This window comes from Scyliorhinus torazame, chromosome 19 (assembly GCF_047496885.1).
Source record: "Scyliorhinus torazame isolate Kashiwa2021f chromosome 19, sScyTor2.1, whole genome shotgun sequence".
Classification (NCBI taxonomy): domain Eukaryota; kingdom Metazoa; phylum Chordata; class Chondrichthyes; order Carcharhiniformes; family Scyliorhinidae; genus Scyliorhinus; species Scyliorhinus torazame.
In genome coordinates this window covers 125,267,166-125,293,395 of record NC_092725.1, presented here as the reverse complement: position 1 = coordinate 125,293,395, position 26,230 = coordinate 125,267,166, and the positions used below count along the sequence as shown (strand labels likewise).

Below are 26,230 nucleotides of genomic sequence, written 5' to 3'. Positions count from 1 at the left end.
TTCCACCCAAATGGATTCAACCTTATCCTCCATAGCACCGATGTCATCCCTTACTGTTGCCCGGTTGTCATCCTTAAATAACAGAGCTACACCACCTCCCTTACCATCCACTCTGTCCTTCCGAAAGGTTTGATACCCTCGGATATTTAACTCCCAGTCGTGACCATCCTTTAACCATGTTTCAGTAATGGCCACTAAATCATAGTCATTCACGATGATTTGCGCCATCAATTCATTTACCTTATTCTGAATACTACGAGCATTCAGGTAAAGTACACTTATGTTGGCTTTTTTACCTCTGTTCTGAATCTTAACACCTCGATCAGTAACCTCTCCTAAGTTATATTTCCTCTTAACCTTTCTCCTAATTTTGCTTGTCATCGAACCCATATCTTCCTGTAACAACCTGCCGCGTCGCTTACCATTAATGTTTTCACTTCCCGTTTTATTTCTTTTAGTATTCCTGGTCCTATTCACTGAGCTCCCCTCAGTCACTGTACCTTGTACTGTCGCCCTTTTTGATTTTTGACTATGGCTTCTCTGCCTTACACTTTCCCCCTTACTGCCTTTTATTTCTGTCCCTGTTTTACTACCTTCCAACTTCCTGCATTGGTTCCCATCCCATCCCCCTGCCACATTAGTTTAAACTCTCCCCAACAGCTCTAGCAACATCGGTTTCAGTCCTGCCCAGATGCAGACCGTCAGGTTTGTACTGGTCCCACCTCCCCCAGAACCGGTTCCAATGTCCCAGGAATTTGAATCCCTCCCTCTTGCACCATCTCTCGAGCCACGTATTCATCCTCTCTATCCTGACATTCCTACTCTGACTAGCTCGTGGCACTGGTAGCAATCCTGAGATTACTACCTTTGAGGTCCTACTTTTTAGTTTAACTCCTAGCTCCCTAAATTCAGCTTGTAGGACCTCATCCCGTTTTTTACCTATATCGTTGGTGCCTATGTGCACCACAACAGCTGGCTGTTCACCCTCCCCCCCCCAGAATGTCCTGCAGCCGCTCCGAGACATCCTTGACCCTTGCACCAGGAAGGCAACATACCATCCTGGGGTCTCGATTGCGTCCGCAGAGCCGCCTGTCTATTCCCCTTACAATTGAGTCCCCTATCACTATAGGCCTGCCATTCTTCTTCCTGCCCAGCTGCGCAGCAGAGCCAGCCACGGTGCCATGAACCTGGATGCTGCTGCCTTCCCCTGGTGAGCCATCTCCCTCAACAGTATCCAAAGCGGTATATCTGTTTTGCAGGGAGATGACCGCAGAGGACACCTGCACTGCCTTCCTACTCTTGCTCTGTCTTTTGGTCACCCATTTACTATCTCCCTCAGTACCTTTCACCTGCGGTGTGACCAACTCGCTAAACGTGCTATCCACGACGTCCTCAGCATCGCGGACGCTCCAAAGTGAGTCCATCCGCAGCTCCAGAGCCGTCAAGCGGTCTAACAGGAGCTGCAACTGGACACACTTCTTGCACGTGAAGGAGCCAGGGACAGTGGACGTGTCCCTGAGCTCCCACATCGCACACAAGGAGCATGACACGGGTCTGAGATCTCCTGCCATGTCTTAAACCTTTGGTTAACTTCAACAATTTCAATTTCCCCCCCAAAAATTCAAATAAATAAATAAACAACAAAGAAAAAAATAAATGAATATACCAATGAAAAGAAACAGAAAAACAGAAACACTACTTACCAGTCACTTACCAGGGATAAAACGCACTTCCTCCCCACCCAGCTTTGAATTCCCACCTCGATTCAAATTCCCAAACTCACTCTTGGCTGTGTCTCACTCCTGGCTCTGTCTTCTCTCTGGCTCACTGGGAGAACTCACCTTTATTTAACTGTAACACCTTTTACATCTGATTCTACCTTCTTTCTTTCAAATTGGAGATTGAATTCTACCATATTATGATCACTGCCTCCTAAGTGTTCCCTTACTTTAAGATCTTTCATCAAGTCTGGCTCATTACATAACACTAAGTCCAGAATGGCCTGTTCCCTCGTGAGCTCCATCACAAGCTGTTCCAAAAAGCCCTCCTGTAAACATTCAATGAATTCCCTTTCCTTGGGTCCACTGGCAGCATTATTTACCCAGTCCACCTGCAAATTGAAGTCCCCCATGATCACTGTGACCTTGCCTTTCTGACATGCACTTTCTATTTTGTGGTGCATTTTGTGCCCCTGGTTCTGACCACCGTTAGGAGGCCTGTACATAACTCCCATTATGTTTTTTTTGCCTTTGTGGTTCCTCAACTCTACCCACACAGACTCCACATCATCTGACCCTATGTCGTTTAGTGCTATTGATTTAATTTCATTCCTAATTAACAAGGCAACCCCGCCCCCTCTGCCCACCTCTCTGTCTTTTCGATAGGTTCTGAATCCCTGGATGTTTAAATGCCACTCCTGAACCCCCTGCAACCAATCTCTGTGATGCCTACCACATCATACCTGCCAGTCACAATCTGGGCCACAAGCTCATCTACCTTGTTCCGTACACTGCGCGCATTTAAATATAGCACCTTTAATTCTCTATTGACCGTCCCTTTTTGTTTTCTTAGTGTGGTGGAACTTGGTTTACTGAGCCTTTCCATACACTGTGTCATATTTTGAGGGATGGGGACTATCGTAACCTCTCCTGAGTTCTGTCTTTTCGTGCTTTTTTGTATTCCTAAGCAGCTACGCTTCCCACTGATTACTTCACCTCTTGGTTCCCTGACTTTCCCTTCCCCCACAATCTCTAGTTTAAAGTCCTATTGACCACCGTATTTACTCTTTTCGCCAGAACACTGGTCCCAGCTCGGTTCAGGTGGAGACCATCCCAATGGTATAGGTCCCCCCTGTCCCAAAACTGATGCCAGTGTCCCATGAAAAGGAACCCCTCTTTCCCACACCACTCTTTTAGCCACGTGTTAACTTCCCTTATTCTTGCCTCCCTATGCCAATTTGCACGTGGCTCGGGCAGTAATCCGGAGATTATGACCCTTGAGGACCTGTTTTTAAATTTGAATCCTAGCTCTTTATAATCTCTAAACAGGTCCTCTTTTCTAGACTTGCCTATGTTGTTGGTAACGACATGGACCACAACAACTGGATCCTCCCCCTCCCTCTCCAGTATCCTTTCAAGCCGGTCAGAGATGTCCCGCACCCTAGCACCGGGCAGGCAACATACCATGCGGGACTCTTTATCCTGCTCACAAAGGATACTATCTATCCCCCTGATAATAGAATCCCCTACAACTACAACTTGCCTATTTACTCCCTCCCCTTGAATGGCCTGCTGAACCATGGTGCCTTGGTCAGCTGACTCATCCTTCCTGCAGCCCTGTTCGCCATCCACACAGGGAGCAAGTGCCTCATACCTGTTGGACAGGATCAAGGGCTGAGGCTCCTGAATTCCTGACTGCTGGTTCCCTTTACCTGCCTGACTTGCAGTCACACCCTGCTGTCCCTGGCCACTGGCAGGATTTAAACTACTTACTCTGACAGGTGTGACTGCCTCCTGAAACACAGTGTCCAGGTAAGTCTCCCCCTCCCGGATGTGCCTCAGTGTTTGAAAATCAAACTCCAGCACATCAACTCTGAGCCGGAGCTCTTCGAGCAGACAACATTTACTGCAGATGTGGTCGCTGCAGGTTTGGGCAGCAGGGGAGCATTGTGGATAGCACAATTGCTTCACAGCTCCAGGGTCCCAGGTTCGATTCCGGCTTGGGTCACTGTCTGTGCGGAGTCTGCACATCCTCCCCGTGTGTGCGTGGGTTTCCTCCGGCTGCTCCGGTTTCCTCCCACAGTCCAAAGATGTGCAGGTTAGATGGATTGGCCATGATAAATTGCCCTTAGTGTCCAAAATTGCCCTTAGTGTTGGGTGGGTTTACTGGGTTATGGGGATAGGGTGGAGGTGTTGACCTTGGGTAGGGTGCTCTTTCCAAGAGCCGGTGCAGACTTGATGGGCCAAATGGTCTCCTTCTGCACTGTAAATTCTATGATAATCTATGATAATCTATGCAGCTCGCAATGGGATCTGCCAGCTCCCACATCAAGCAGCTCAAGCACATCACCTGACCAGCCATCTCTAATTAATTAATTAGTTTAATTTAAATTTACGAGTTTCGCTGTGGCTTTTAAAAAAAATTTGGGGCAGATTTGCTATCAACCAATCAGATCACAGCTTCCCTCTGACGTCACCTTTGGGGGAAAAAACTGGAAAACAGGAAGTTACAGTTATGTTTTTATACTCAGAGCGACTGTTCCTCCTCCTCCGAACGGCTCCCGAAATTAGGCCCGAAGAAAGAGAAAGATCAAAACAGTCGGGAAAATGCACCTTCTCCCACTCTGCACCGAATTACCTCACTGCACCAAATTACCAAATTCTCACTCTGTGTCTCACTCACTCAGGCTGTGTCTCCTTGACCAGCGCAACCTCGGGTGACTGTGTGGGGTTTGCACATTCTCCCCATGTCTGCGTGGGTTTCTTCCGGTTGCTCAGGTTTCCTCCCACAGTCTAAAGATGTACAGGTTAGTTGGATTGGTCATGCTAGATTGGGTGGGGTTGCAGGAATAGGGTGGGGGATTGGGCCTCGATGGGGTGGTCTTTTGAAGGGCCGGTGCACTCAATGGGCTGAATGGCCTCCTTCTGCACAGTAGGGATTCTATGATAAGGTAGAAGGCAGAAGAGATTAAATGACAAAAGGAATGATGGTGCAAGGCAAAATGCGATGGTAACGAGAAAAGTAAAGAAACAAAAGATAGGTCCAGAGGAGGTATAAATGGGAATGGCAGAATCATTACCAATAGGTGCTCTCTGAAAAATAATGGGAACAGAAGTTATGGTCTGAAATTGACGAAATCAATGTTGAGTCTAGAAGGTTATAAGGAAAGGTGAGGTGCTGCTCCTCAAGCTTGTTGTTGCAGACAGTGAGGGGGTTTAATGTAAGAATCCTTAATTTCTCTACAGAAATGGAAAGGTGTTTTGATTTTGGATTTCTCCCTTTATAAACAGTGGTGTATTTTCCAACCCTTCAGTTTCGAAGTGGTCCAATTTCTATTAATAACCTCACAAAGCTCGTGATAGGATGAACTTGGACGATTACTTCACTTGCACACACTTAAACATGGGAGGAGGGTGGTAATGCTGCCTCCTTTTCACTCACACAATAAAATAAGGGGATTGAGAAAGAAGGATTTACAGGGCAAAGGCCACAGAAAGAAGAATTATTGTTACATACACATCCAGAGTCGATAATCAGAGTCTGTCATAATATACACCCCCATGGTGCAGACACACACCCACTGATGGGCACACAGCAAGACCAATCAACACACACAACACCGCAGCCAATCACCAGTTAGAGCACACTCACTATAAAGACAGGGGGCATCAGAGTTCCCGATCATTCGGGATGCAGCCTCTTAGAAGGACAGAGCTTACAGCTTACAGCACAGATCGTCACTATGTGCTGAGTGTATAGGTCTTTAGTTTAATCTAACATCGGTTAACCCACAGTGAAAGTATGTTCAACAGTTTCTAACTTAATAAAATAGTGTTGCACTATTTCAAGTGTTGGTGGCCTGTATGTGTTCCACGGATCCAGAGCACCCAACACATCATGATACCAGGTGTTGAGGGATATTAGAACTTCTTAGACCTACCTGCAAGTGATCTGCCTTCCACCAGCACACAGCCATCCTGCAAAATGGACAGCGTCCGCCTGCTGCCGCCACTCCGCATCACCGGTAGCCTAGGGGCCAACTGGAAGATATTCAAACAACGCTTCCAGCTCTACCTTGAAGCCACAGACCGGGAAGCTGCCTCAGACACCAGGAAGATCGCTCTCTTCCTATCCATGGCCGGGGAACATGCCATCCACATTTTCAATTCTCTCACCTTTGCTGCTGATGAAGATAAATCAAAATTCAAGACAGTCCTCCTCAAGTTTGACACTCACTGCAACATCGAGGTGAATGAAAGTTTCGAGCGCTATGTATTCCAACAGCGTTTGCAGGGTAAGGATGAACCTTTCCAGTCCTTTCTCACCCACCTCTGCATCCTTGCGCAGTCCTGTAATTACGGGCCCACCTCCGACTCCATGATACGCGACCAGATTGTTTTCGGTGTTCAGTCGGAACTCCTACGCCAGCAGCTCCTCAAGGTAAAGCAGCTCACCCTAGCGACTGCCATCAAGACCTGCGTGCTACACGAACATGCCACTAGTTGGTATTCCCACATCCAAGCGTCTGAAATGGCGCAGCAAGGTCCCCACGAGGCAGAACGGGTCCAAGCAATCAAACAACTCCAGGGCCTCAGCCTGGATGAGGGCGGCCATTTTGCACGCTTTTTGCGAACTCCCGCGTTTGTGCGCACCGAATGAGGGGACGGCGACATCGATGAACGTACTGTGCAGGCGTGCACCACGTACGACCGCACCGCGCATGCGCGGTGGCGCAGCGAACGTACTGATGCTACAACATGCGGCAACTGTGGCTCCGCCCACTTAAAGTGGCAATGCCCTGCCAAATCCCGACGATGCCTGAGATGTGGCAAACTTGGCCACTATGCTGCTTTATGCAGATCAGCTCAGCCTGCCAACTCTTATCGCTCCAGCCAGCCTCGCAGGAATGTCCGGGCCATTCAACCCATGGTCACCGAGTCCGATGCGGACCTACTACCCGATATTGACACTGAGGACCCGAAGGTGCCTTTTCGAGTCGGTATCGTTACAAAAAACAGGGTGTCAACGAAGCAAGGAATCCAGCCTCTATCGGTATACAGCATCGATCCAGACGATGAGTGGTGTGCCACCCTTACGGTCAACTGGTCCCAAATACGATTCTGCCTGGACACTGGTGCCTTCGCCAATCTCATTGCGTGGTCTGACCTCCAAAGCCTTCGTGTCAAACCAGCCACCCTGCCATCAGCCTGCCAGCTATTAGATTATAATGGCAATGCCATTGCTGCCAGCGGCTCATGCCAATTTGAAGTGACGCACAGGTCACGCAAAGCCATCCTTCCCTTTGAAATTGTGGGCTCCTCGAAAGCCTCCCTGCTTGGCGCACAGGCATGCAAGCTGTTGAACCTAGTTCAGAGAGTTCACTCTCTCTCTCCTGCTGATGCGTCTGCCTTTCAGGACACCGACTTCAGGGCGCAGCTCAACGCCATTATCGACCAGTACCACAACGTCTTCGAGGGCATGGGCACGCTCCCGTACACCTACAAGATTTTATTAAAACCAAATTCCATGCCTGTGGTGCACGCACCTCGCAGGGTCCCAGCACCCCTTAAGGACCGCCTTAAGCAGCAGCTGCAGGACCTCCAGAACCAAGGAGTGATTTCCAAAGTCACGGAACCGACCGACTGGGTCAGTTCCATGGTATGTGTAAAAAAGCCTTCCGGCGAATTGAGAATTTGCATTGATCCCAAGGATATAAATCGCAATATCATGAGGGAGCACTATCCAATTCCCAAGCACGAAGAGCTCACATGTGAGATGGCTCGCGCCAAGCTCTTCACCAAATGCGACGCCGCAAAAGGATTCTGGCAAATCCAGCTCGATAAATCCAGCAGGAATCTTTGCGCATTTGATATCCCCGTTGGCAGATATTGTTACAACAGGATGCCGTTTGGGATCATATCTGCATCAGATGTGTTCCATAGGATTGTGGAACAAATGATGGAAGGCAATGAAGGTGTTCGCGTCTATGTCGATGACATAATCATTTGGTCCACCACCCCACAGGAGCATGTTAGTCACCTCCAGCGCGTATTCAGACGTATACATGAGCATGGCCTCCGCCTCAACAGGGCCAAATGCTCTTTTGGTCAGACAGAACTCAAGTTCCTCGGGGACCACATCTCCCAATTGGGTGTGCAGCTGGATGCGGACAAGGTAGCTGCCATCACAGCTATGAAAACACCAGAAGACAAGAAGGCGGTCCTCCGATTTCTGGGCATGTTCAATTTTTTAGGGAAATTCATCCCTAACCTCGCCTCTCATACCACGGCTCTCAGGAACCTGGTCATGAAGACGACAGACTTCCAATGGCTCCCTGGCCACGAGCGCAAATGGAGAGAACTCAAAACAAAACTGACCACGGCCCGGTCTTAGCTTTCTTTGATCCAGCAAAGGAGACCAAAATTTCGACCGATGCCAGTCAATCCGGCATTGGGGCAGTCCTCCGTCAACGTGATGAGGCCTCATCATGGGCCCCCGTTGCATATGCGTCACGTGCGATGACCCCCACGGAGCAGCGCTACACGCAGATAGAAAAGGAGTGCCTGGGCCTTCTGACCGGTGTGGTTAAGTTTCACGATTATGCCTACGGACTTCCTCAATTCACCGTCGAGACCGACCATCGCCCGCTGGTCAATATAATACAGAAAGACTTGAACGACATGACGCCTTGCCTCCAGCATAGTCTTCTCAAGCTCTGGCGATACGACTTCCAGCTAGTACACACCTCATCGTTGCTGATGCTCTCTCCAGGGCAGTCAACACTCCATGTGACCCAGCGGGATTTGTCTGCCAGGTTGACGCCCATGTGGCATTCGCGGCCTCCAATCTACCTGCCTCGGATGAACGCCTCGTCCAAATTCGCCGTGAGACGGCGGCTGACCCCTTGCTACAGTGTGTCATGCGCCACCCAACGGACAGGTGGTTCAAGGGCCAATGCCCTCAGTTCTATAATGTCAGAGCTGATCTGGTGGTAGTAGATGGGGTTCTTCTAAAACTGGACCGCTTTGTCATCCCGCATAACATGCGCCAGCTTGTCCTGGAACAACTACACGAGGGCCACCTTGGCGTGGAAAAGTGCCACCGACGGGCCCGAGAGGCAGTGTCCTGGCCCGACATTAATGTGGACATAGCCAACACAGTGCTCAACTGCCCCACTTGTCAGCGCTTCCTGCCGGCCCAACCACGTGAGACCCTGCAGCCCCGTGAGTTGGTCACGTCACCATGGACCAAGGTGGGCATCGACCTGTTCCACGTGCTGGGTAGAGACTATGTCCTGATCGTGGACTACTTTTCGAATTACCCGGAGGTGATATGGTTGCACGACCTCACCTCGTCTGCAGTCATTTGTGCATGTAAAGAAACCTTTGGTCGACACGGCATCCCGCTCATGGTTATGTCGGACAATGGCCCCTGCTTCGCCAGCCAGGAATGGTCCAACTTTGCCAGGCGGTACAATTTTGCCCATGTGATGTCCAGTCAGGAATGGTCCATCTTTGCCAGGCGGTACAATTTTGCCCATGTGATGTCCAGTCCCCTGTACCCCCAATCCAACGGCAAAGCGGAGAAGGGAGTACATATAGTCAAACGGCTCCTATGCAAGGCTGCCGATGCTGGGTCCGATTTCTACCTTGCCTTGCTGGCCTATCACTCCGCCCCACTGTCCACTGGCCCGTCGCCAGCCCAGTTACTCATGGGTCGTACCCGGAGGACGACGGTGCCGTCCATCCATGTCCCAGACCTCGACCACGTTCCGGTCCTTCGCTGGATGCAGCTGTCTCGTGCACAGCACAAGGCGGCTCATGACTCCCGTGCAGCTGATCTCCCTGCTCTGGCTCCAGATGACAACGTCTGCGTCCATCTTCTGGACGGTGGCTGGTCTGCAACTGCTGTTGTCCTTCGGCAGGTGGCCCCCCCCGCTCGTTTCTGGTTCGTCCACCAGATGGCTCCATTCTGCGCCACAATCGACGCGCCCTTCGTCTCGTTCCACGTGATCCTCGTGTCGCCTCGCCCTCCTGCTGACCCGGCCACGGACTATGCAGAGCTCCCTGTCACTCTGCCTCCCCCTGACTTTGACGCAGTCCAGCCCGCTCCTGAACCGGCAGCTCTCGACCCACCCTTGAGGTGGTCAACCAGAATTCGTCGCCACCTCAGAGAATAAATTTATGAACTTTGCGGACTTATGGACTCTCTGAATTGTTTTGTTGCTTTGTTTGATCGTTTCCCTGGTTTGTATACAGTGTTGATCTTGTTACTCTTGTTGCATACGGTTTCTCTGCACTAGGCACGTTCCCATGTAAATAGCTTAGTTCTCAAGTACGTAGTCCTGTAAATATGTCTTCGCACCCCACACGTAGTTAGGAACATTCTCACCATACATTTATTGCCACACACATACATTCTTTTATAAAAGGGGGGGTGTCATAATATACACCAGTACATCAATGTGCAGACACACACACACTGATGGACACACAGCAAGACCAATCAACACACACAACACCGCAGCCAATCACCAGTTAGAGCACACTCACTATAAAGACAGGGGGCATCAGAGTTCCCGCTCATTCGGGATGCAGCGTCTTAGAAGGACAGAGCTTACAGCTTACAGCACAGATCTTTACCATGTGCTGAGTGCATAGACTGGTTAGGACAGGCATAGGTCTTTAGTTTAATCTAACATCATGTTAACCCACAGTGAAAGTATGTTTAACAGTTTCTAACTTAATAAAATAGTGTTGCACTATTTCAAGTGTTGGTGGCCTGTATGTGTTCCACGGATCCAGAGCACCCGAGTCCAATGGTGAATTCCTTTAGAGATCGTCAGGCTGAACTGATAATTCACTTTTCCTGTAGAATTAACTTCTACGAGGAGATAGGTTTGTAATCAATGGTACTGGCGTTCCAATAGAAATAGTGTAGATGGGCCAGGTCCAAACCTAGCACTGTTTCTGTGTTGCTACTGGGTAGATGGAAAGATGGCACACTGAGCATTGTAGCTCCACAAGGCAATATTACAGTTTCCACCAGCTGGGTGGTGGGAGGGGGGGGCTCATGTCATCTGACTCCCACCTCTCTACTTTAGCTTTAACAAAGGGTGTGTATCCCTTTTTGGGTGCCTGAGATTGTGAATATTTAAACCATGAAATTTTAAAAGGAGATTGCAGGGTCCTTTATCCTAGCAGATGAAATTGGCGAGATCTGGCTTCTGAAGCTTAGATGGCCTTTGCATAATTCCCTTTGAATTTGGACTCTGCAGCTTCCAGGGGTCGTTAACGTATCTTCAGAGATAATGAGATGTAAGGTTCTGCAGTACAGCCAAATAGCTCCTATTATTCGATGGTCACAGTCAAGACGTGACTTCAGCCTTTTAGGTCATTGTCCCATTTTTAAAGTGTTAGAAATTAGCCATGAGGACATACATGCATATAGTTGATAAAAATATAGACTGAGGTCTTGTTACATTGTATTGAGCTTCCTTACAACACTGTGGGAGGCCAAGGACTGAAAGACCAGAGTAAGAGACAGAATTAAAATGACAGCTTCCTGAAAATGGTTGCAAAATCTCTGTTTGGCCTCCACTTTGTAGAGGAGCAGCAAATGCAGAATATCAAATTGAAAGACGCAAATTGCTGTTGCATCTGAAGAGTGCTTAGGGCCCTGGATAGTGGGAAGGGATGAGGTAAAAGGGCAGGATTTGCATAACCTCAACTTGCACAAGCGCCTTGAGTGGAGAATGATTGAAGAGTGTAGCAGTTTCACTGAGCGAATGTTCTTTTCAGCATGCTGGAGGGGCAAGGTAGATGCATTTGGTGGTGGAATCACGCTGGAGTGGTGGAAATAATGGAGAATGATCCATTAATGTGGGGGCATGTTGGGATGAAACTCAGAAGGGGAACCTATTTTGTTTTTTGGGAGGGAAGCTAAGGTAGAAGAACTTGTGTGGTCAAACAGACAGAGGTGGAAGAATGGAGATGATTCTTTATAGCAAGAAGCTTGGGAGGAAGCTGTACTCAAAGTAGCTGTGGGAGTCAGTGGGCTTATAATAGATATTGGTCAACAACAATTCCCAGAAATGGAGATAGAGAAGTTGAGGAAGGAAGAGTTGGAGATGAGCCATATGAATCTTTTTATAAATGGTTTTTATTGGGTTTTTGAACAAAGTATATTTACCGTTACGTACACAGAATAAGATATGTATATATATATATATAGAAGAGCACACACAAACATACCAAAAAAAACATTAAAATAAAATAAAACAACTGGTAGGGTATTATGCACCAGCTTTAGTTTGGACCACCGCTCGTCGTGTCCCACAATCTCCTGCCATGCGGGTGGGGGGGGGGGGGACAGTCCGGCCGGTTTGCGTGTTTTTTTCCCCCCTGGGGAACGGGACTCGACTGCCAGAGCTCCGTTGCCCGCGACCGCTCTCCTCTCCTGCCAGAAGTTGAATCCAGCCATATGAATCTGAGGAAAGCGTGCAATTTGGAAGCAAAATTAATGAGTTCCTCGAGTTGGTCATCTGCCCTAATGTCATCTTATGTGGCTTTATTTAATTTTGCTTGATGTTTATGCCAATTGCCTTGGGATGTTTTACTATGTTAATGGTTCTATATCAATATAATTTGCCTAAATCTGTCAAATCAATTCTGGCCAGTTTGTAATATATCACATTGCCTGCAGTTCTCTGGTGGAAGGTCATTGACCTGAAGCATTAACGTTTTCAAAGGTATGAACTTTTTGGAGTGGTGCTCAGCATTGGATTTCCACTCCATGCTCAATTAACCTACGTGATTCTTTTTCTAGTCTGTCTCACATGTCCTTCTGGCTCAGGCCGGTCGAGATACAGGCAGTGCACCTGCGAGGCCCAGTGTCGAAGTGCGGAAGACTTGGAGTGAAGCAGATAAGTTTAAAGGTCGAGTAAAATTGGCAGGTTGGCTAAGGGGCGGAAGGGGAGGGTGGAAGGAAGCTCAGTGCCTAAGGTAGATGGCTAGGATATAGGATTTTGATGGGGGGAGGGTCATTTTGGGGGGGGGGGGTGGAATCAGAGGTCAGAGCTTGAGTGGTGGGGGTTGTGGGGGGCTCGGGCATCGAGCTGGGTGGGGTGTTGGCAGGTTGGGGTAATGCGATGGAGGGGTGGGTGTCCAGTCGGATCCAGTCAGGATTGGGCGGTGGGGTCAGGTTGGGCCTGCTAGGAAGGAGGAGGAATGGGTCGGGCCTCCGGTCTGGCTGAGGGGGAAGGGTCCCATGCAGCTGGGGAGAATCCAGTTTGGGGGATTTATTTTGGATGTAGGGCAGACCCCTGGCGGGTTGGGAGGTGGAGAGTCCCATGGGGGTGGGTGGGGGTACGGATAATTGGAGAATGGTGGGGGTTGGGTTGGGTCCACTGATAAGTTCGATCTGGGTCTGTGCAATGGTGACCCAGATGTGAGAAGATGTTTATTTCTTCCACCTCTTTCTGGGTAACTATTAGCATAACCCAGTCAGAACCATCAGAAATGTGAGTTTTAAATCTCCTTTTCAGGTGGCCCTCAGCACAGGGCAATTACCCAGAGGATGTTTGCACTTCTGGGCAATTGCCATGCAAACCCTTACCTGAAAACCTCTACCCTGGACAAACATGACAGTGTTCAGGGTGCAGTGCTCAAAGTACGGCCTCGTTAGACCAGAGCAAGTTAGAGTTGGGTCTGGAAATACCATAATCTCGATTATCTGACTCATTCCCTTGTGAAGGTGCTACTTCTACAATGTAGCATTACTAAATTTGCCCTCATGCTGGGACTACAGCTCTCACACATGCCCACTGCCCCTCCCTTCACTGTCTTCAATACAACAGTTCCATGACACGTGGAAGACATTGATATTGCAGACATTCTCACAATCGTTAGGTTTCAGTCAAATCCCTCTTTATATCCAAACAATAAGCAAAATAACACAAAAAAAACAGAAAATCTAAAATAAAACACAAAAAGTTGGGAACATACAGCAGGTCAGTTAGTTTCTGTGGTATCATACAGTTTAATATTTCAATACCATACATTTAAAAACCACCTTTAAAGTAGAAAAATGGCCACAGATCTTCACAGAGGCAATAAAACAAAAAATGAATAGCAAGACAAAGAAGATATTAGGAGCAGGGACCAAAATATTTGTCAATAAGTGGGATTTAGCAATGAAATTGGGAGGGAGGACAGGATGTAGCAACGTGGACGGGTTTAGGGAGGGTGTTGCAGGATAGGGACTTACACACTATCCAGGCACACTGATGGGATGAAGGGAGTGGGCACTGGTTTGTGTGGATTGGGGAGGAGGGAAGGGTTGAGGTTGTAAAAAAGGTTAGAATCAGAGGAATAGAGAATTTTGCAGCAGGGTCTAAGATTGGTGGTGGTTACAGAGAAAGAGAGGTGGCCATGAAAAGATTTAAAAGTGAGGATCAGAATGTTAATTGAGAGGCATTGTCCGATGAACCAGAAGTCAATGTGTGCCAGAAAGGACAGGAATGATGGATATTAGTATAGGATAGGAAATGAGCAGTAGGATTTTTATAATCTGTAGGTCATAGAGATTTCCGAGGTCCAAACACCTCTTGAATGTGAGATTGGAGGAGGCATGAGAATGTTTAATGGATGCCATTGATAGTGGAGTAAAAACGCCACGGGTTATAACTGCTCTCCAGAATGATCTCTGGGGGATTGGGTGGCTTTTGCAGAGCACAGTGATGCTTGAGGGTGCTTGTTGTGATTTTAGTGCTATGGCCAAACCAGTTGCGTGGTAGATTCACTCCTATCGGTTCTCCAAGGCGTCTCAGTGGGTGAAGATGCAGTCCATGCCAAGGAGAATTACTGGAATGAAAGAGTAAACATTTTACTTGGGACCAGGGCATCATAGATGGAATTGAGGACATGGTTGAGCAGATCAGCAGCTGCAGAGTATTGTAGTGAACAAAGGTCAAAAGCTGGGTAGTTGGGAGTTTGAAAATGCAGCTGTGAGTGAGTTGGGTGAGAGATTTATTTTCCAACAGGGACTGACACAAGGGGACTAAACGGATATGGGTGGTGAGGGATACACAAAAGTGGTCACAGGTGGCCTTGTCTGTGATCAGGGATAGAGGCCCTGGGAGCTTTTATGGATAAATACGTTTTGTTTTTGTTTTTTTTTGGGGGGGGGGGGAAGAGGTCATTGAAATCACTGAGGATGTGGAGTCACTTTGGCACAGAACGGAATTATAATCTCTTAGGAAGATCGAGTTGGGTTAAGGAGATTTTGTCAAATTTTTCTTCTTCCACTCTTTCCTCTTCTTGTTGCACCACACTATGCTTTACTGTTTCAATCCAGCACAAGGGGGCATAACCTTAAAAATAGAGCTAGGTCATTCAACATGCAAGTCAGGAAGCAGTTCTTCACATGAATGGCAGTGCACATCTAGAGCTCTCCCCCGAAAAACTGTCGAAAAACAAGATCAATGTTTTGACGTGCAAGGATATTAAATGGTTAATGATCAAGAAACAACGTTGATGTACAGACCAGTGTTATGGGTCAGGATTTAGAGAACCCCAAAGTGTATCATGGAGTTCACTTGACCCACAACTTTTAATAGAATGTGGTATGGAGAGCACACGGCTTACTCGACAGGTATGGTACAGCAGACATGGACCAGTGGTTTTTTAAAAACAAAACAATGTTTATTCTATGAACTCAAGTTAATCTTTTTAAATCAAACAGTGAATATCTTAGCAACCAGTAAATCAAATACATCCCCCAAAGAATACAACACTAAATAACCACTAAATGCTGTCCTTTTACCATCCAAAAGACTTAACAAACCTTCAAACAGTAGCACATTCTATTAGATTTATATTCAATACTGAGAGCTTTTTACAATTCTGAGTTCGCCAAATGATCCATAGTCTTTGCGTGGCAGATATCAACAGCAGTGCAGCTCACTAAAGAACACACACACCCAAGCTCTCTCAAACTGAAACTAAAAAAAGCAGAAGTGGAGCTCAGCTCCACCCACACTCTGACATCACTCCAGTAACATGAGCAGCTCCATTTCTTAAAGGTACATTTTTTAAACACCCATTTCTTAAAGGGTACTCTCACATGACACCAGTCATGATCTAACTGAGCAGGCTCAAGGGCAGATTTGTTTGGGCATGATCATATTTGTGGGATCTTGCTGCGCACTAACTGGAAGCCTTGTTTCCTGCACTACAATAGTGGCTACAGTTCAAAAAGTGCTGCATTGTCTGCAGAACACTTTGGCATGTCCTAAGGTCATGAAATATGCCTTTACAAATGCAAGTCTTTCTTCATTTCAGTTTATGTTCCAGACGTTACAAAGTATTGAGGGCACACTGGGCTCCACATGACCTGACTACCACTACTTCACCAAGGCAGCTTTGTTTTGCTTCTCCAGGCCGCTGTGCTTTTTTTTGCCTCAACTACCCCTGTGGCACAGAGTTCCACATTTTATTCCTGTTTGTATTCCTTATCCTAGACAGAATGATTTTCTGATTACGCTGTCTTTTGAGCAGAGTTCCAGAGACTCACGACTCTAAAAAGAAATCCTCTCATCTCTGCCTTGAATAAGCGACCCCATATTTTTAACCAGTGACCCCCGAGTTCTCGACTCTCCCACAAGAGGAAACATCCTCCCCACATTCACCCTGTCAATAGAACCTAAGAACTAGGAGCAGGAGTAGGTAATTCAGCCCCTCGACCCTGCTTCACCATTCAATACGGTCATGGCTGATCTCCTCTCAGCCTCAACTCCTTTCCTGCCCGTTCTCCATAATCCTTCAACCCATTACTAATTAAAGATCAGACTGTCTGTCTCCTTAAATTTACACAAAGTTCCAGCATCCACTGCACTCTGGGGTAGTGAATTCCACAGATTCACGACCCTTTGAGAGAAGTAATTCCTCCTCATCTGTTTTAAATCTGCTTCCCCTTATCTTAAAACTATGACCTCTTGTTCTGGATTGCCCCACAAGAGGTACATCTACATCCGCTCTACATCTACTTTGTCAATACCTTTTATCGTCATTACATGGCTGGTTTAGCACTGTGGGCTAAACAGCTGCCTTGTAATGCAGAACAATGCCAGCAGAGTGGGTTCAATTCCCGTACCGGCCTCCCCGAACAGGCGCCGGAATGTGGCGACTAAAGGCTTTCCAAAGTAACTTCATTGAAGCCTACTTGTGACAATTTGATTATTATTATAGACCTCAATTAGATCTCTTCTCATTATTCTAAACTCGGGAGACTATAGGCCTAAACTGCTCAATCTCTCTTCATACCCCTCAGGAGCTGGGTGGCACTGCTGCCTCACGACGCCAGGGGCCCAGGTTCAATTCCGGCTTTGGGTGCCTGTCTGTGTGGAGATTGCACTTTCTCCCTGTGACTGCATGGGTTTCCCCTCACAGCCCAAAGGGTTGGGGGGGGGGGGGGGGTTGGCTATGCTAAATTGTCCCTGAGTGACCAAAAGTGTAGGTGGGGTTATGGAGATGGGGTACTCTTTCAGAGGGTCAGTGTAGGCTCAATGGGCCAAATGGCCTCCTTTTGCACTGTCAGGATTCTTATAACCTTCAGGGTTTTGATCAAGTCGCCTCTCACTCTTCTAAACTCCAGTGGGTACAGAATTAACCTCGCCAACCTTTCCTCACAAGACAACCCGCCCATTAGTCCAGTAACATTTCTCAAAGTGCTTTATAAGTAGTTCTCATCTTGTCTTGGCCAATTGATCCTTTCCTTGTTAGCGCCAATCAGAACATGACATTTGTCATTAATCTGCAGTCAAATTAACAAAAACGACCCGCCTTTCAACCCAAATGTTGGACAAAGGGAAATCACACCCGGCTGGCCGAGTTTCAACCCCTCCCTGCTGCAGCCAACCCTCCCGGCGCCAACCTCCCCCGCACTGTCGCAAAGGCAGCTCCGTAAAGCGGACCGGTGTCGCAAGCAAACGCAGCTCCGTAAAGCGGACCGGTGTCGCAAAGCAGCTCTTGATCGGTCGGGTGGGAAACCCCGCTCGCTCCTTTTTGTAACCACGGCTTCGCTGGGGAGTAACGGGTGAGTTGGCGGGGCTTTGGGCCGCGGGGAATCGGTTGAGATTTGTTGAAACGTTCCGCTGTTAACCCGCTCGTGTGTCTGGTCTCTTTCTAGGAAGATGCCGGCCAAAGGCCCTTTGCAATCGGTCCAGGTTTTCGGGCGGAAGGTGAGGAGAAGGGCCTGGGGCCCAGTGCGCCGGCGGCTTCCCTCCCCCTCGCGCGCGCGCGCCCCCCCTCGGCCCGCGTGCTCCGGAGCGGCTTCGCGCGCCCGCGAGGTGCTGGAACGCCACGTGAACCCCGGGCCAACGTTCCAGAACCGAACCTGATCCCGGGCCCGCGTTCCGTGCTCCTGGGCTGCTCGTGGCCCGGGCGTCGGTCACCGCCGGCATGGTCTGGGCGATCGGAGCAGGCCCTCCGCTTCCCATCCTGCCCCGTGTCACTGGCCGCCTTTGGTTAGGGGAAACCGTGGTGGCCAAACGTGGTTTGTGTTTAAGCGCCCTCCGCTTTGCCTAGGGGTGGTTTGCAGAATTCGTGGAATAATCATGGAATCCCTTCAGTGCGGAAGGGGACCATTCGGCCCATCGAGTCTGCACCGACCCTCTGAAAGAGCATCCCAGGCCCACTGTCACGTCCTATCGCCATAGCCCAGTAACTCCATGCATGGATGCCCTTTCACACTAATGGGCAATTTATCGTGGCCAATCCACCTAACCTGCACATGGTTGGACTATGGGAGGAAATCTGAGTACCCGGAGGAAACCCACCCAGACACTGGAAGAACGTGCAAACTCAGCACAGTCACCCACGTTCAGAATCGAACCCAGTTCCCTGGCGATATGAGGCAGCAGTGTTAATCACTGTGCCACCGTGCAGCCCTAAATTCAAGACATTTTTACTGCTCATGTTAAAACTTGATGTGCAGCACCAAGATCTAGATCTGCATTTGCCTTTCTTTGAGACTTGAATCCACTGGATTATAAAGAAAGCTCGTATAAAAATGTTACCGTAAAGCCCATCCCATTTCTCAAACTATTGTAGCATATTTAAATGGTGATTGTTGTTATTTTTCTGAGTTTGTCGAGCAGTCCACGTTGGCAGTTTTCCTCCATGTGAACAAAAAGGTTTAATCCTGTTTACTGATTGACCCTGTTCCTACTTCCCTTCAATAACTGTTCCTTCATCCAGCTATCCAATCCTGAACATTGCTGTAGTTTTTGCTTCAACCTGTAATCCTGTGAGTGAATGCCAGAGCTCCACATTTCTTAAGGAAAGTTGCTCTGAGCCCGTCTAAAAACCTTGACCCCAGTGTCTCTGCATTCTCTATTCAAGTCATTGATATACAGTCATATATAGTGAACAGAAGTGGTTCCCGACCAGAATGATGGGGGACAGCACTAGCCACTTGCTGTCACTCTGGAAACACTACTTTTAAAACACTAACCATTCTCAATTTGGTTCACATAACTCCCTTAATCTTTGCTGGTGATAGGCACGGTACCTTGTCAACCTTTCCTGAAGTCCGTGTGCACTGCCTTTCACTCTTTCAAAGAAATCTGCGATTTAAGTCTTATTGTCCTTTTGGAATCCTTGCTAACCGCTATTTTGCAAAATATGACTCCGGGAAACATAGCCATTTTCTCCCTCGGGTTACTAGGCAGCTTAACCAATGTGCACGATAACGGTTGCACAGTGGTTAGCATTGTTGCTTCACGGCACCAGGGTCCCAGGTTCGATTCCCGGCTTGGATAACTGTCTATGCGGAGCCTGCACTTTCTCCCCGTGTCAGCGTGGGTTTCCTCCAGGTGCTTCGGTTTCCTCCCACTGGTCTCCATAGATGTGCTGTTAGGTAATTTGGACATTCTGAATTCTCCCTCAGTGTGCCAAATAGGCGTCAGAGTGTGGTGACTAAGGGATTTTCACAGTAGCGTCATTGCAGTGTTAATGTTCACCTACTTGTGACAATAATAAAGATGATTATTATTCTTAAGATTTTCTATTTACCAATCGTAATATTGCCTTTTCATCCTGTGGGAGAGCTGGCTTTTAAATGTTACATAGGAATCAGCCCTTCGTCCCTGCCCTTCAATCAGATCATGGCCAATCTCCTGGTTTTAAATCCACCTGACCATCTGTTGCCCATATCCCTTTAACCTGTTTTTTAATCAAAAATATATTTCTCTCCCTCTTGAAACTATTTAATGACTCCGATTCCACCGCACTATTGGGCAGCGTGTTCCACAAATTCACCACCCTCTGCGAGAAGTAGTTCCGCCTCACATCAGTTTCAACTCTACCGCCTTTCAACCTATATCTGTGACCTCTCATTCTAAATTGCCCCACGAGGGGGAACATTTGGTCTATATTTACTTTATCAATCCTGTTCAGTATTTTATTCACCTCGAACAGATCCCCTCTCATCCTTCTAAACTCCAGCGAGTATAAGCCCAAGCTCTTTAATCTCTCCTCGTACGTCAACCCTTGCATCCCCAGGATCAATCTGGTGAACCTCCTCTGAACTGCCTCCAATGTCACCACATCCTTCCTCAAACGAGACCAAAACTGGACACAATATCCCAGATGTGGACTCGCCAACACCTATACAATTGTAACAATACTTCTCTACTTTTACACTCCAGTCCTTTTGCAATAAACACTAACATTCCATTTGCCTTTTTAATTATATGCTGTACCTGCATATCGACTTCCTGCGATTCATGAACAAAGGCACCCAGATCCCCCTGCCCAGACCCATCTTGAATCTGTTTTCCATTTGGCTAATAATTTGCCTTGCTATTTTTTCAGCCAAAATGGATAACCTCACATTAAACTTCCATCTGCCAAATTTTGGCCCAATCTCCGAGCCTATCCACATGCGTCTGTAAAATCTTTATCTCACCTTCACTGTCTGCTTTCCCACCTATTTTAGTATCATTAGTATTTTGCTACATTACTCTGTCCCTGCTTGCAGATCATTTATATAGACTGTAAACAGTTGAGGTCCGAGGACTGACCCTGCAGCACCCCGCTAGTTACAGTTCGCCGGCCAGAGAAGGACCTTTAGCACAGGGCTAAATCGCTGGCTTTGAAAGCAGACCAAGGCAGGCCAGCAGCACGGTTCAATTCCCGTAACAGCCTCCCCGAACAGGCGCCGGAATGTGGCGACAAAGGGTTTTTCACAGTAACTTCATTTGAAGCCTACTTGTGACAAGCGATTTTCATTCATTTATCCCGACCCTCTGCTTTCTGTCAGTCAGCTAATCATCAATCCAATCTAGTGCTCTATCTCCAGTCCACTGCAATCTCACCTTCTGGATCTCCTTGTTTTACAGAAAACAGCAACTGCCGTTGCCCATTGTAAAAGAGGAAATGGCCTTATTAAAGTAAACGGAAGGCCCTTGGAACAGATTGAGCCAAGAACCTTGCAGTACAAAGTAAGTAAAGTTTGTGTACGGAATGGTACGTGTCCATTTATCTTTTACAGGGTTTGTGTTTTGCATATTGTGACTATTGGAATGCGTTTGTATCTTTCAGGGTTATGTATCAACAGCATGTAGGCTTTGCCCATTGTGGGTTAGGTGCAGTGGAGAGTTTTGAGATTTAGGACACTGATTTTGTCCAGTGGAGTCACGAACCATGCAAATTGGGATGATGCTGAGTTTTGAAATGAGGATCTGAACCCACAACCAAGTTCCCGCTTTTGGAGAGGCTTTTCCTGTTTACCTCTTTGATTCAGAGCAGAGTTGTTGATCATGCCCCACTTTCGAGCTCATTAAGGGTTTCTAGAAACCCGTGTTTAAGCCCAGAAACTGGTGGCGGTTTGTTGCAAAGTATGCAGTCTTTCTGTCTCTGACTGGAAGGTATGTGTTGGAATCGGGTAAAGGGCATTGTTTCTAGGGGTCATTGAAAGCAAGATTTTGCCTTCATAGCATGTATTTTTATATCTTCGGGATGGCTCAAAGTGCTTTACAATTAATGCATTTTGAAGTGTAGTCACTTATGTGGCTAAACATGGCAGTCAATTTGTGCATAGCAAGATCCCAACAGTAATGGTTGGTTTTGAGATGAACACTGGGAGGCCTCTCTTCAGATAGGAGTCTTTACACCCCAGCAGAACAGCAGTTGGAGGCTTCATCTTAAAAACAACACATCTCCAGCAATAAAATACTTCCTCAATCTAGATTACATGGTCAAGCCTTATAATGAAACTTGATGGCTCGAAGGTGAGAGTGATGGTATGTTCCAGTTTTTGGCTGAGATTCTGTTCTTTGACCTATTTTGGCAAATGAATTCTGCAATTTTGTTGCCGTTCTCTGAAAACCCATCCTGTGCAACATCTGTGACTTGCCTTGGAATGGGGGAAACTATTAGACACCTAGATTAATCAGCTGCAGACCTGTTTTATATGACTTACTGTGAATTATATTTGCTGCACTTCGGTTGAGTGAAATAATGAATTGCAAACCGTGTTTCAGAATTATCATCCTGCTTGATTTACCAAAATGTTGGTCTTCTATGTGATTTTGGTGCTGGTAGGCATGTTTGACAAACAAATACCATGGGCTGGATTCTCCGAAATAGTGTTCGGCATGGGGTGGAGAATGGCCGTTTAGCAAATTGTAGCCGGCGCCGCTCCCATGATTCTCCAGTCCCTGCAGAATCGCTCGCGGCTGATTTGCGCGGCTAGGGGGCCATTAACATAGGCCCCCCCCGGCGATTCTTCGCGCAAAACTGGCCGAATTCCCGACGGCATGGTTCTAACCACATGTCGCCGGTCGGGAACCTCTGGCGGCTGCGGCCGCCCTGGTAGGGGGCCTCATAGGCGGCCAGGGGAGCAATCGGGTGACACGGATCCGCGGGAGCGCGTGATCTGGGGGTGGGGGGGGGGGCAACGTTTTTGATGCCACTCCGCGGTGCGAGTCTGCCATATCCCACGTGGCAGCTGCCACCGTGTGCGGACTCCCGACTGGCCGTGCGGGGTCCCGTATCCGCAGCCAGAGCTGCGGAAAGGATGCTGGGGTCCCGCCACCCCCTGCAGGTAGGAGAATTGCTCAGGACATTCTTACGGCAAGTCCAGAGTGAAACGCCAGTGTTTTTACACTGGTATGGGGACATAGCCCCATTTTTGGGGAATCCAGCCCCATTTGGAGAATCCAGCCTCCTGTGTATTCTAAGACCCACTTTCCTCATTTTGAGAAAGAATGTCTACACTGTTCCTAACACCATGGATGGAACAGTGAATGGTTCTCGTCTGGACGACTCCGAATAGGTACATTGACTTAAATTTCATAAGGCCTTTGCTACAATGCTTGACCTTGAAAACAGTGTCCATAACTATGTATCCTGGTCTACCTCCAAGGCTGCAGGAATTGCAGTTTGAAAACTAGGTTCACTAGTTTTTTTTTCAAAGTGTCCTTTAATGAAGCAGAGACTTAACCAATGGTGCTTGTAGCCTCAGGAAATTGCTTTGATGAGAGTACTTTGGCTGCTAAATGCTTTTACCTGATCTCTCTGGGCAGTAGCTTTAATACTGCTTTGGGAGTGTTTTATGGTGTGTTTGACAATGTGTTATGGGCCAGGGTTTAGAGAATCCCAAAGTGTATCATGGAGTTCACCTGACCCACAGCTTTTAATAGATTGTGGTATGGGGAGCACATGGCCCACTCTACAGGTGTGGTGCAGCAGAAATGGAAAGTATTTTTTAAAGCAAAACAGTGTTTATTCTATGAACTCAAGTTAACCTTTCTGAAACAAACAGTGAACATCTTAGCAGCCGGTAAATCAAATACACCCCCCCCCCCCCCCCCCAGAGAATACAACACTAAGTAATCTGTATGCTGTCCTTTTCACCCAGAAGACTTAACAAACTTTTATCAGGGTTTACACTCAATACTGAAAACATTTATAGTTCTGAATTCACCAAACGATTAAGAGATAATCCTTCATGGCAGAGAGCTCAACAATACAGCTGCTTTGGCTGACTTCTGACTTCAGCTGCAACACACTGAAAAACAAAATCAAAAAGACAGACACACCCAAGCTTTTCTCAAAGTGAAACCAAAAAACCAGAACCAGAGCTCAGCTCCACCCACACTCTGACATCACTGCAGTAACATGAGCAGCCAAACATTTCTTAAAGCGACATTCTCATAACAAATTAAATATTCCAAATGGATTTAAAAGTATAATTTTCTTCCTTTTTAAAGCTGTTGGAACCAGTTCTGCTGTTGGGCAAGGAAAGATTTGCTGGAGTCGATATTCGAGTTCGAGTGAAAGGAGGTGGTCATGTAGCCCAAATCTATGGTAAATAACATGGTGTTCCGCGTACTATCGTAACGAGATTCTCGTGTATGACTGATCCTGACTTTTAGTCCTGACGTTGCCTCCCCTCGCCTTCCAATTCTTGGCTCCCAGAGAGGGGAAAATTGACATTTTAACATTTGCTGACTGAACTTTGTGCAAAGTTAGGAGAGTGATATGATTGGTGGTAAGGAAGAAAGCTGTAGATTGCTGTAGATCAGATGGACAGAAAAGTGATGAGTAGAATTCAGTCTGGGGAAGTGTGAGGCAATGGGGATAGGAGCAAACTATGCAAGGGAAGAAATAATATAATACTGGGAATTTTAGAGAAACGGGGACCTGGGAGAATGTCCACAGATCCCTGAAGATAAATAGGACAGGTGGTCAATCGGATAACTGAAAACTTTCCCTTATTAGCTGAGGAATAGAATATAGAGGTGGGGGAAATTGTTAGACCCGTTTAGAACCAGCTTAGCCACAGTTAGAATATTGAGTACGGTTCTCGTCACTGCATTGCAGGAAAGATGTGAGTAAACTAGAGGGGGTACGGAGATCTGTGAGGATGTTGCTCGGGAGTGGGGGATTTAAATCTATTTAGAGTACCATTTTTCCAATTAAGGGGCAATTTAGCATGGCCAATTCACCTACCCTGCACATCTTTTGGGTTGTGGGGGTGAGACCCACGCAGACACTGGGAGAATGTGCAAACTCCACACGGACAGTGATCCGGGGCCGGGCCGAACTCGGCGCTGTGAGGCAGCAGTGCTAGCCACTGCACCACGATGCTGCCCTGGAGTGGAGAATTTTAATTGAGTTAAATTTAGATGGATTGGGGGTCTTTGGAAAAGAGGAGGCTGAGGGAAATTTTCTAGGATGTGTAAAATGAGGAACCTAGATAGATTGGATAGGAAGGGTCCAAGTTCCCATGTCTGAAAGATCAAAAACCAGGGGACGTAGATTTAAAGAAATTTGTAGAAGATTTAAAGGAATTTGTAGGAGGATTAAAGGAAATTTGAGGATTTTTTTTCCATCTGGAGGGGTGGTGACTGGAACTTACTGCCTGAAAGGGTGGTAGAGGCAGAAACATTCATGTTTAAAGAAATATTTGGATCTGCCCTTGAGTTGCCACAACCTACAAGGCTACAGACCAAGAGCTGGAAAGTGGGATTAGGCTAGATAGCTCTTTTCAGCCAGCAAGGACATGATTGGCCTAACTGCTTCTTTCTGTGTTGTAATAGTTTTTCTGTTTTCTCTGAAATCTGCTGGGGTCTTGAGGAGGGGGGAATGTCAATGAATAGTCGAGGCCCACTCATGATCTTGGCTTACTGGTGTCAGTCGAGTGACTTTGAGATCCCTCCATCACATCGATCCCACCCTCCGCCCAATACATAAGAGGGATGCACGGGAGTAAGTGATTCTAAGTCCTTGATAACTTTTTGATGTGTTTTTTTCTGTTGCAGCTATCCGTCAATCCATTTCGAAAGCGTTGGTGGCATACTACCAGAAATGTAAGTTCTTGTCAGCTTTATAATTCCAGCACATTTTCTGTTCTTTTTCTTTTTGGACAATTTTTTTAACATTTGGAATTACCAATGTTGTTTTCCAGATGTAGATGAAGCCTCCAAGAAAGAGATCAAGGACATCCTCATACAGTATGACAGGACCTTGCTGGTTGCTGACCCACGCCGCTGTGAGGCCAAGAAATTTGGTGGACCTGGTGCCCGTGCACGTTACCAGAAATCGTACCGTTAACTCTTTTATTTGATTGCGGCAAATAAACATGTAACTGTCACACACTGGCTCTTTTTATTTCATGACTGGTGATGCATCTCACTATATTGGTTAATATGCCAGTGAATATAGAAATTTGCAGCACAAGAAAGCCACTGGATTGCTGGTCTCCAGACATCACGGACTGGATTCTGTTTTTGGGACTATGTCCCCACACCGTCGTAAAAACTCTCCTTTCACGCCATAAAAACTGGCATGAAAGGGCCACATATTCATAGCCCTGCGGGGGGCTAGCAGTGCCATCAGGAGCTGCAGACACGGCCCCCCACTCGTCCGGGTCAGAGGCTGCACATGCGCACGCTGGCGGCCTCCAGTGGCCACGCCATGCTCCATGGTGGACTCAGACCGGG

The 26,230-nt window shown here is 47.4% G+C and overlaps 1 protein-coding gene across 1 annotated transcript; it reads left to right on the top strand.

Moving 5' to 3' along the window:
- Positions 1 to 17,660: 17,660 nt before the first annotated feature.
- rps16 (ribosomal protein S16) lies at positions 17,661 to 25,881 on the top strand. The gene is made up of 6 exons (XM_072485166.1): positions 17,661 to 17,814; positions 17,908 to 17,959; positions 21,122 to 21,223; positions 23,996 to 24,092; positions 25,550 to 25,597; positions 25,696 to 25,881. The coding sequence occupies exons 2-6, from the start codon at positions 17,912 to 17,914 to the stop codon at positions 25,839 to 25,841; spliced, it is 441 nt and encodes a 146-aa protein (XP_072341267.1). The 5' UTR covers positions 17,661 to 17,814; positions 17,908 to 17,911; the 3' UTR covers positions 25,842 to 25,881.
- Positions 25,882 to 26,230: the final 349 nt, after the last annotated feature.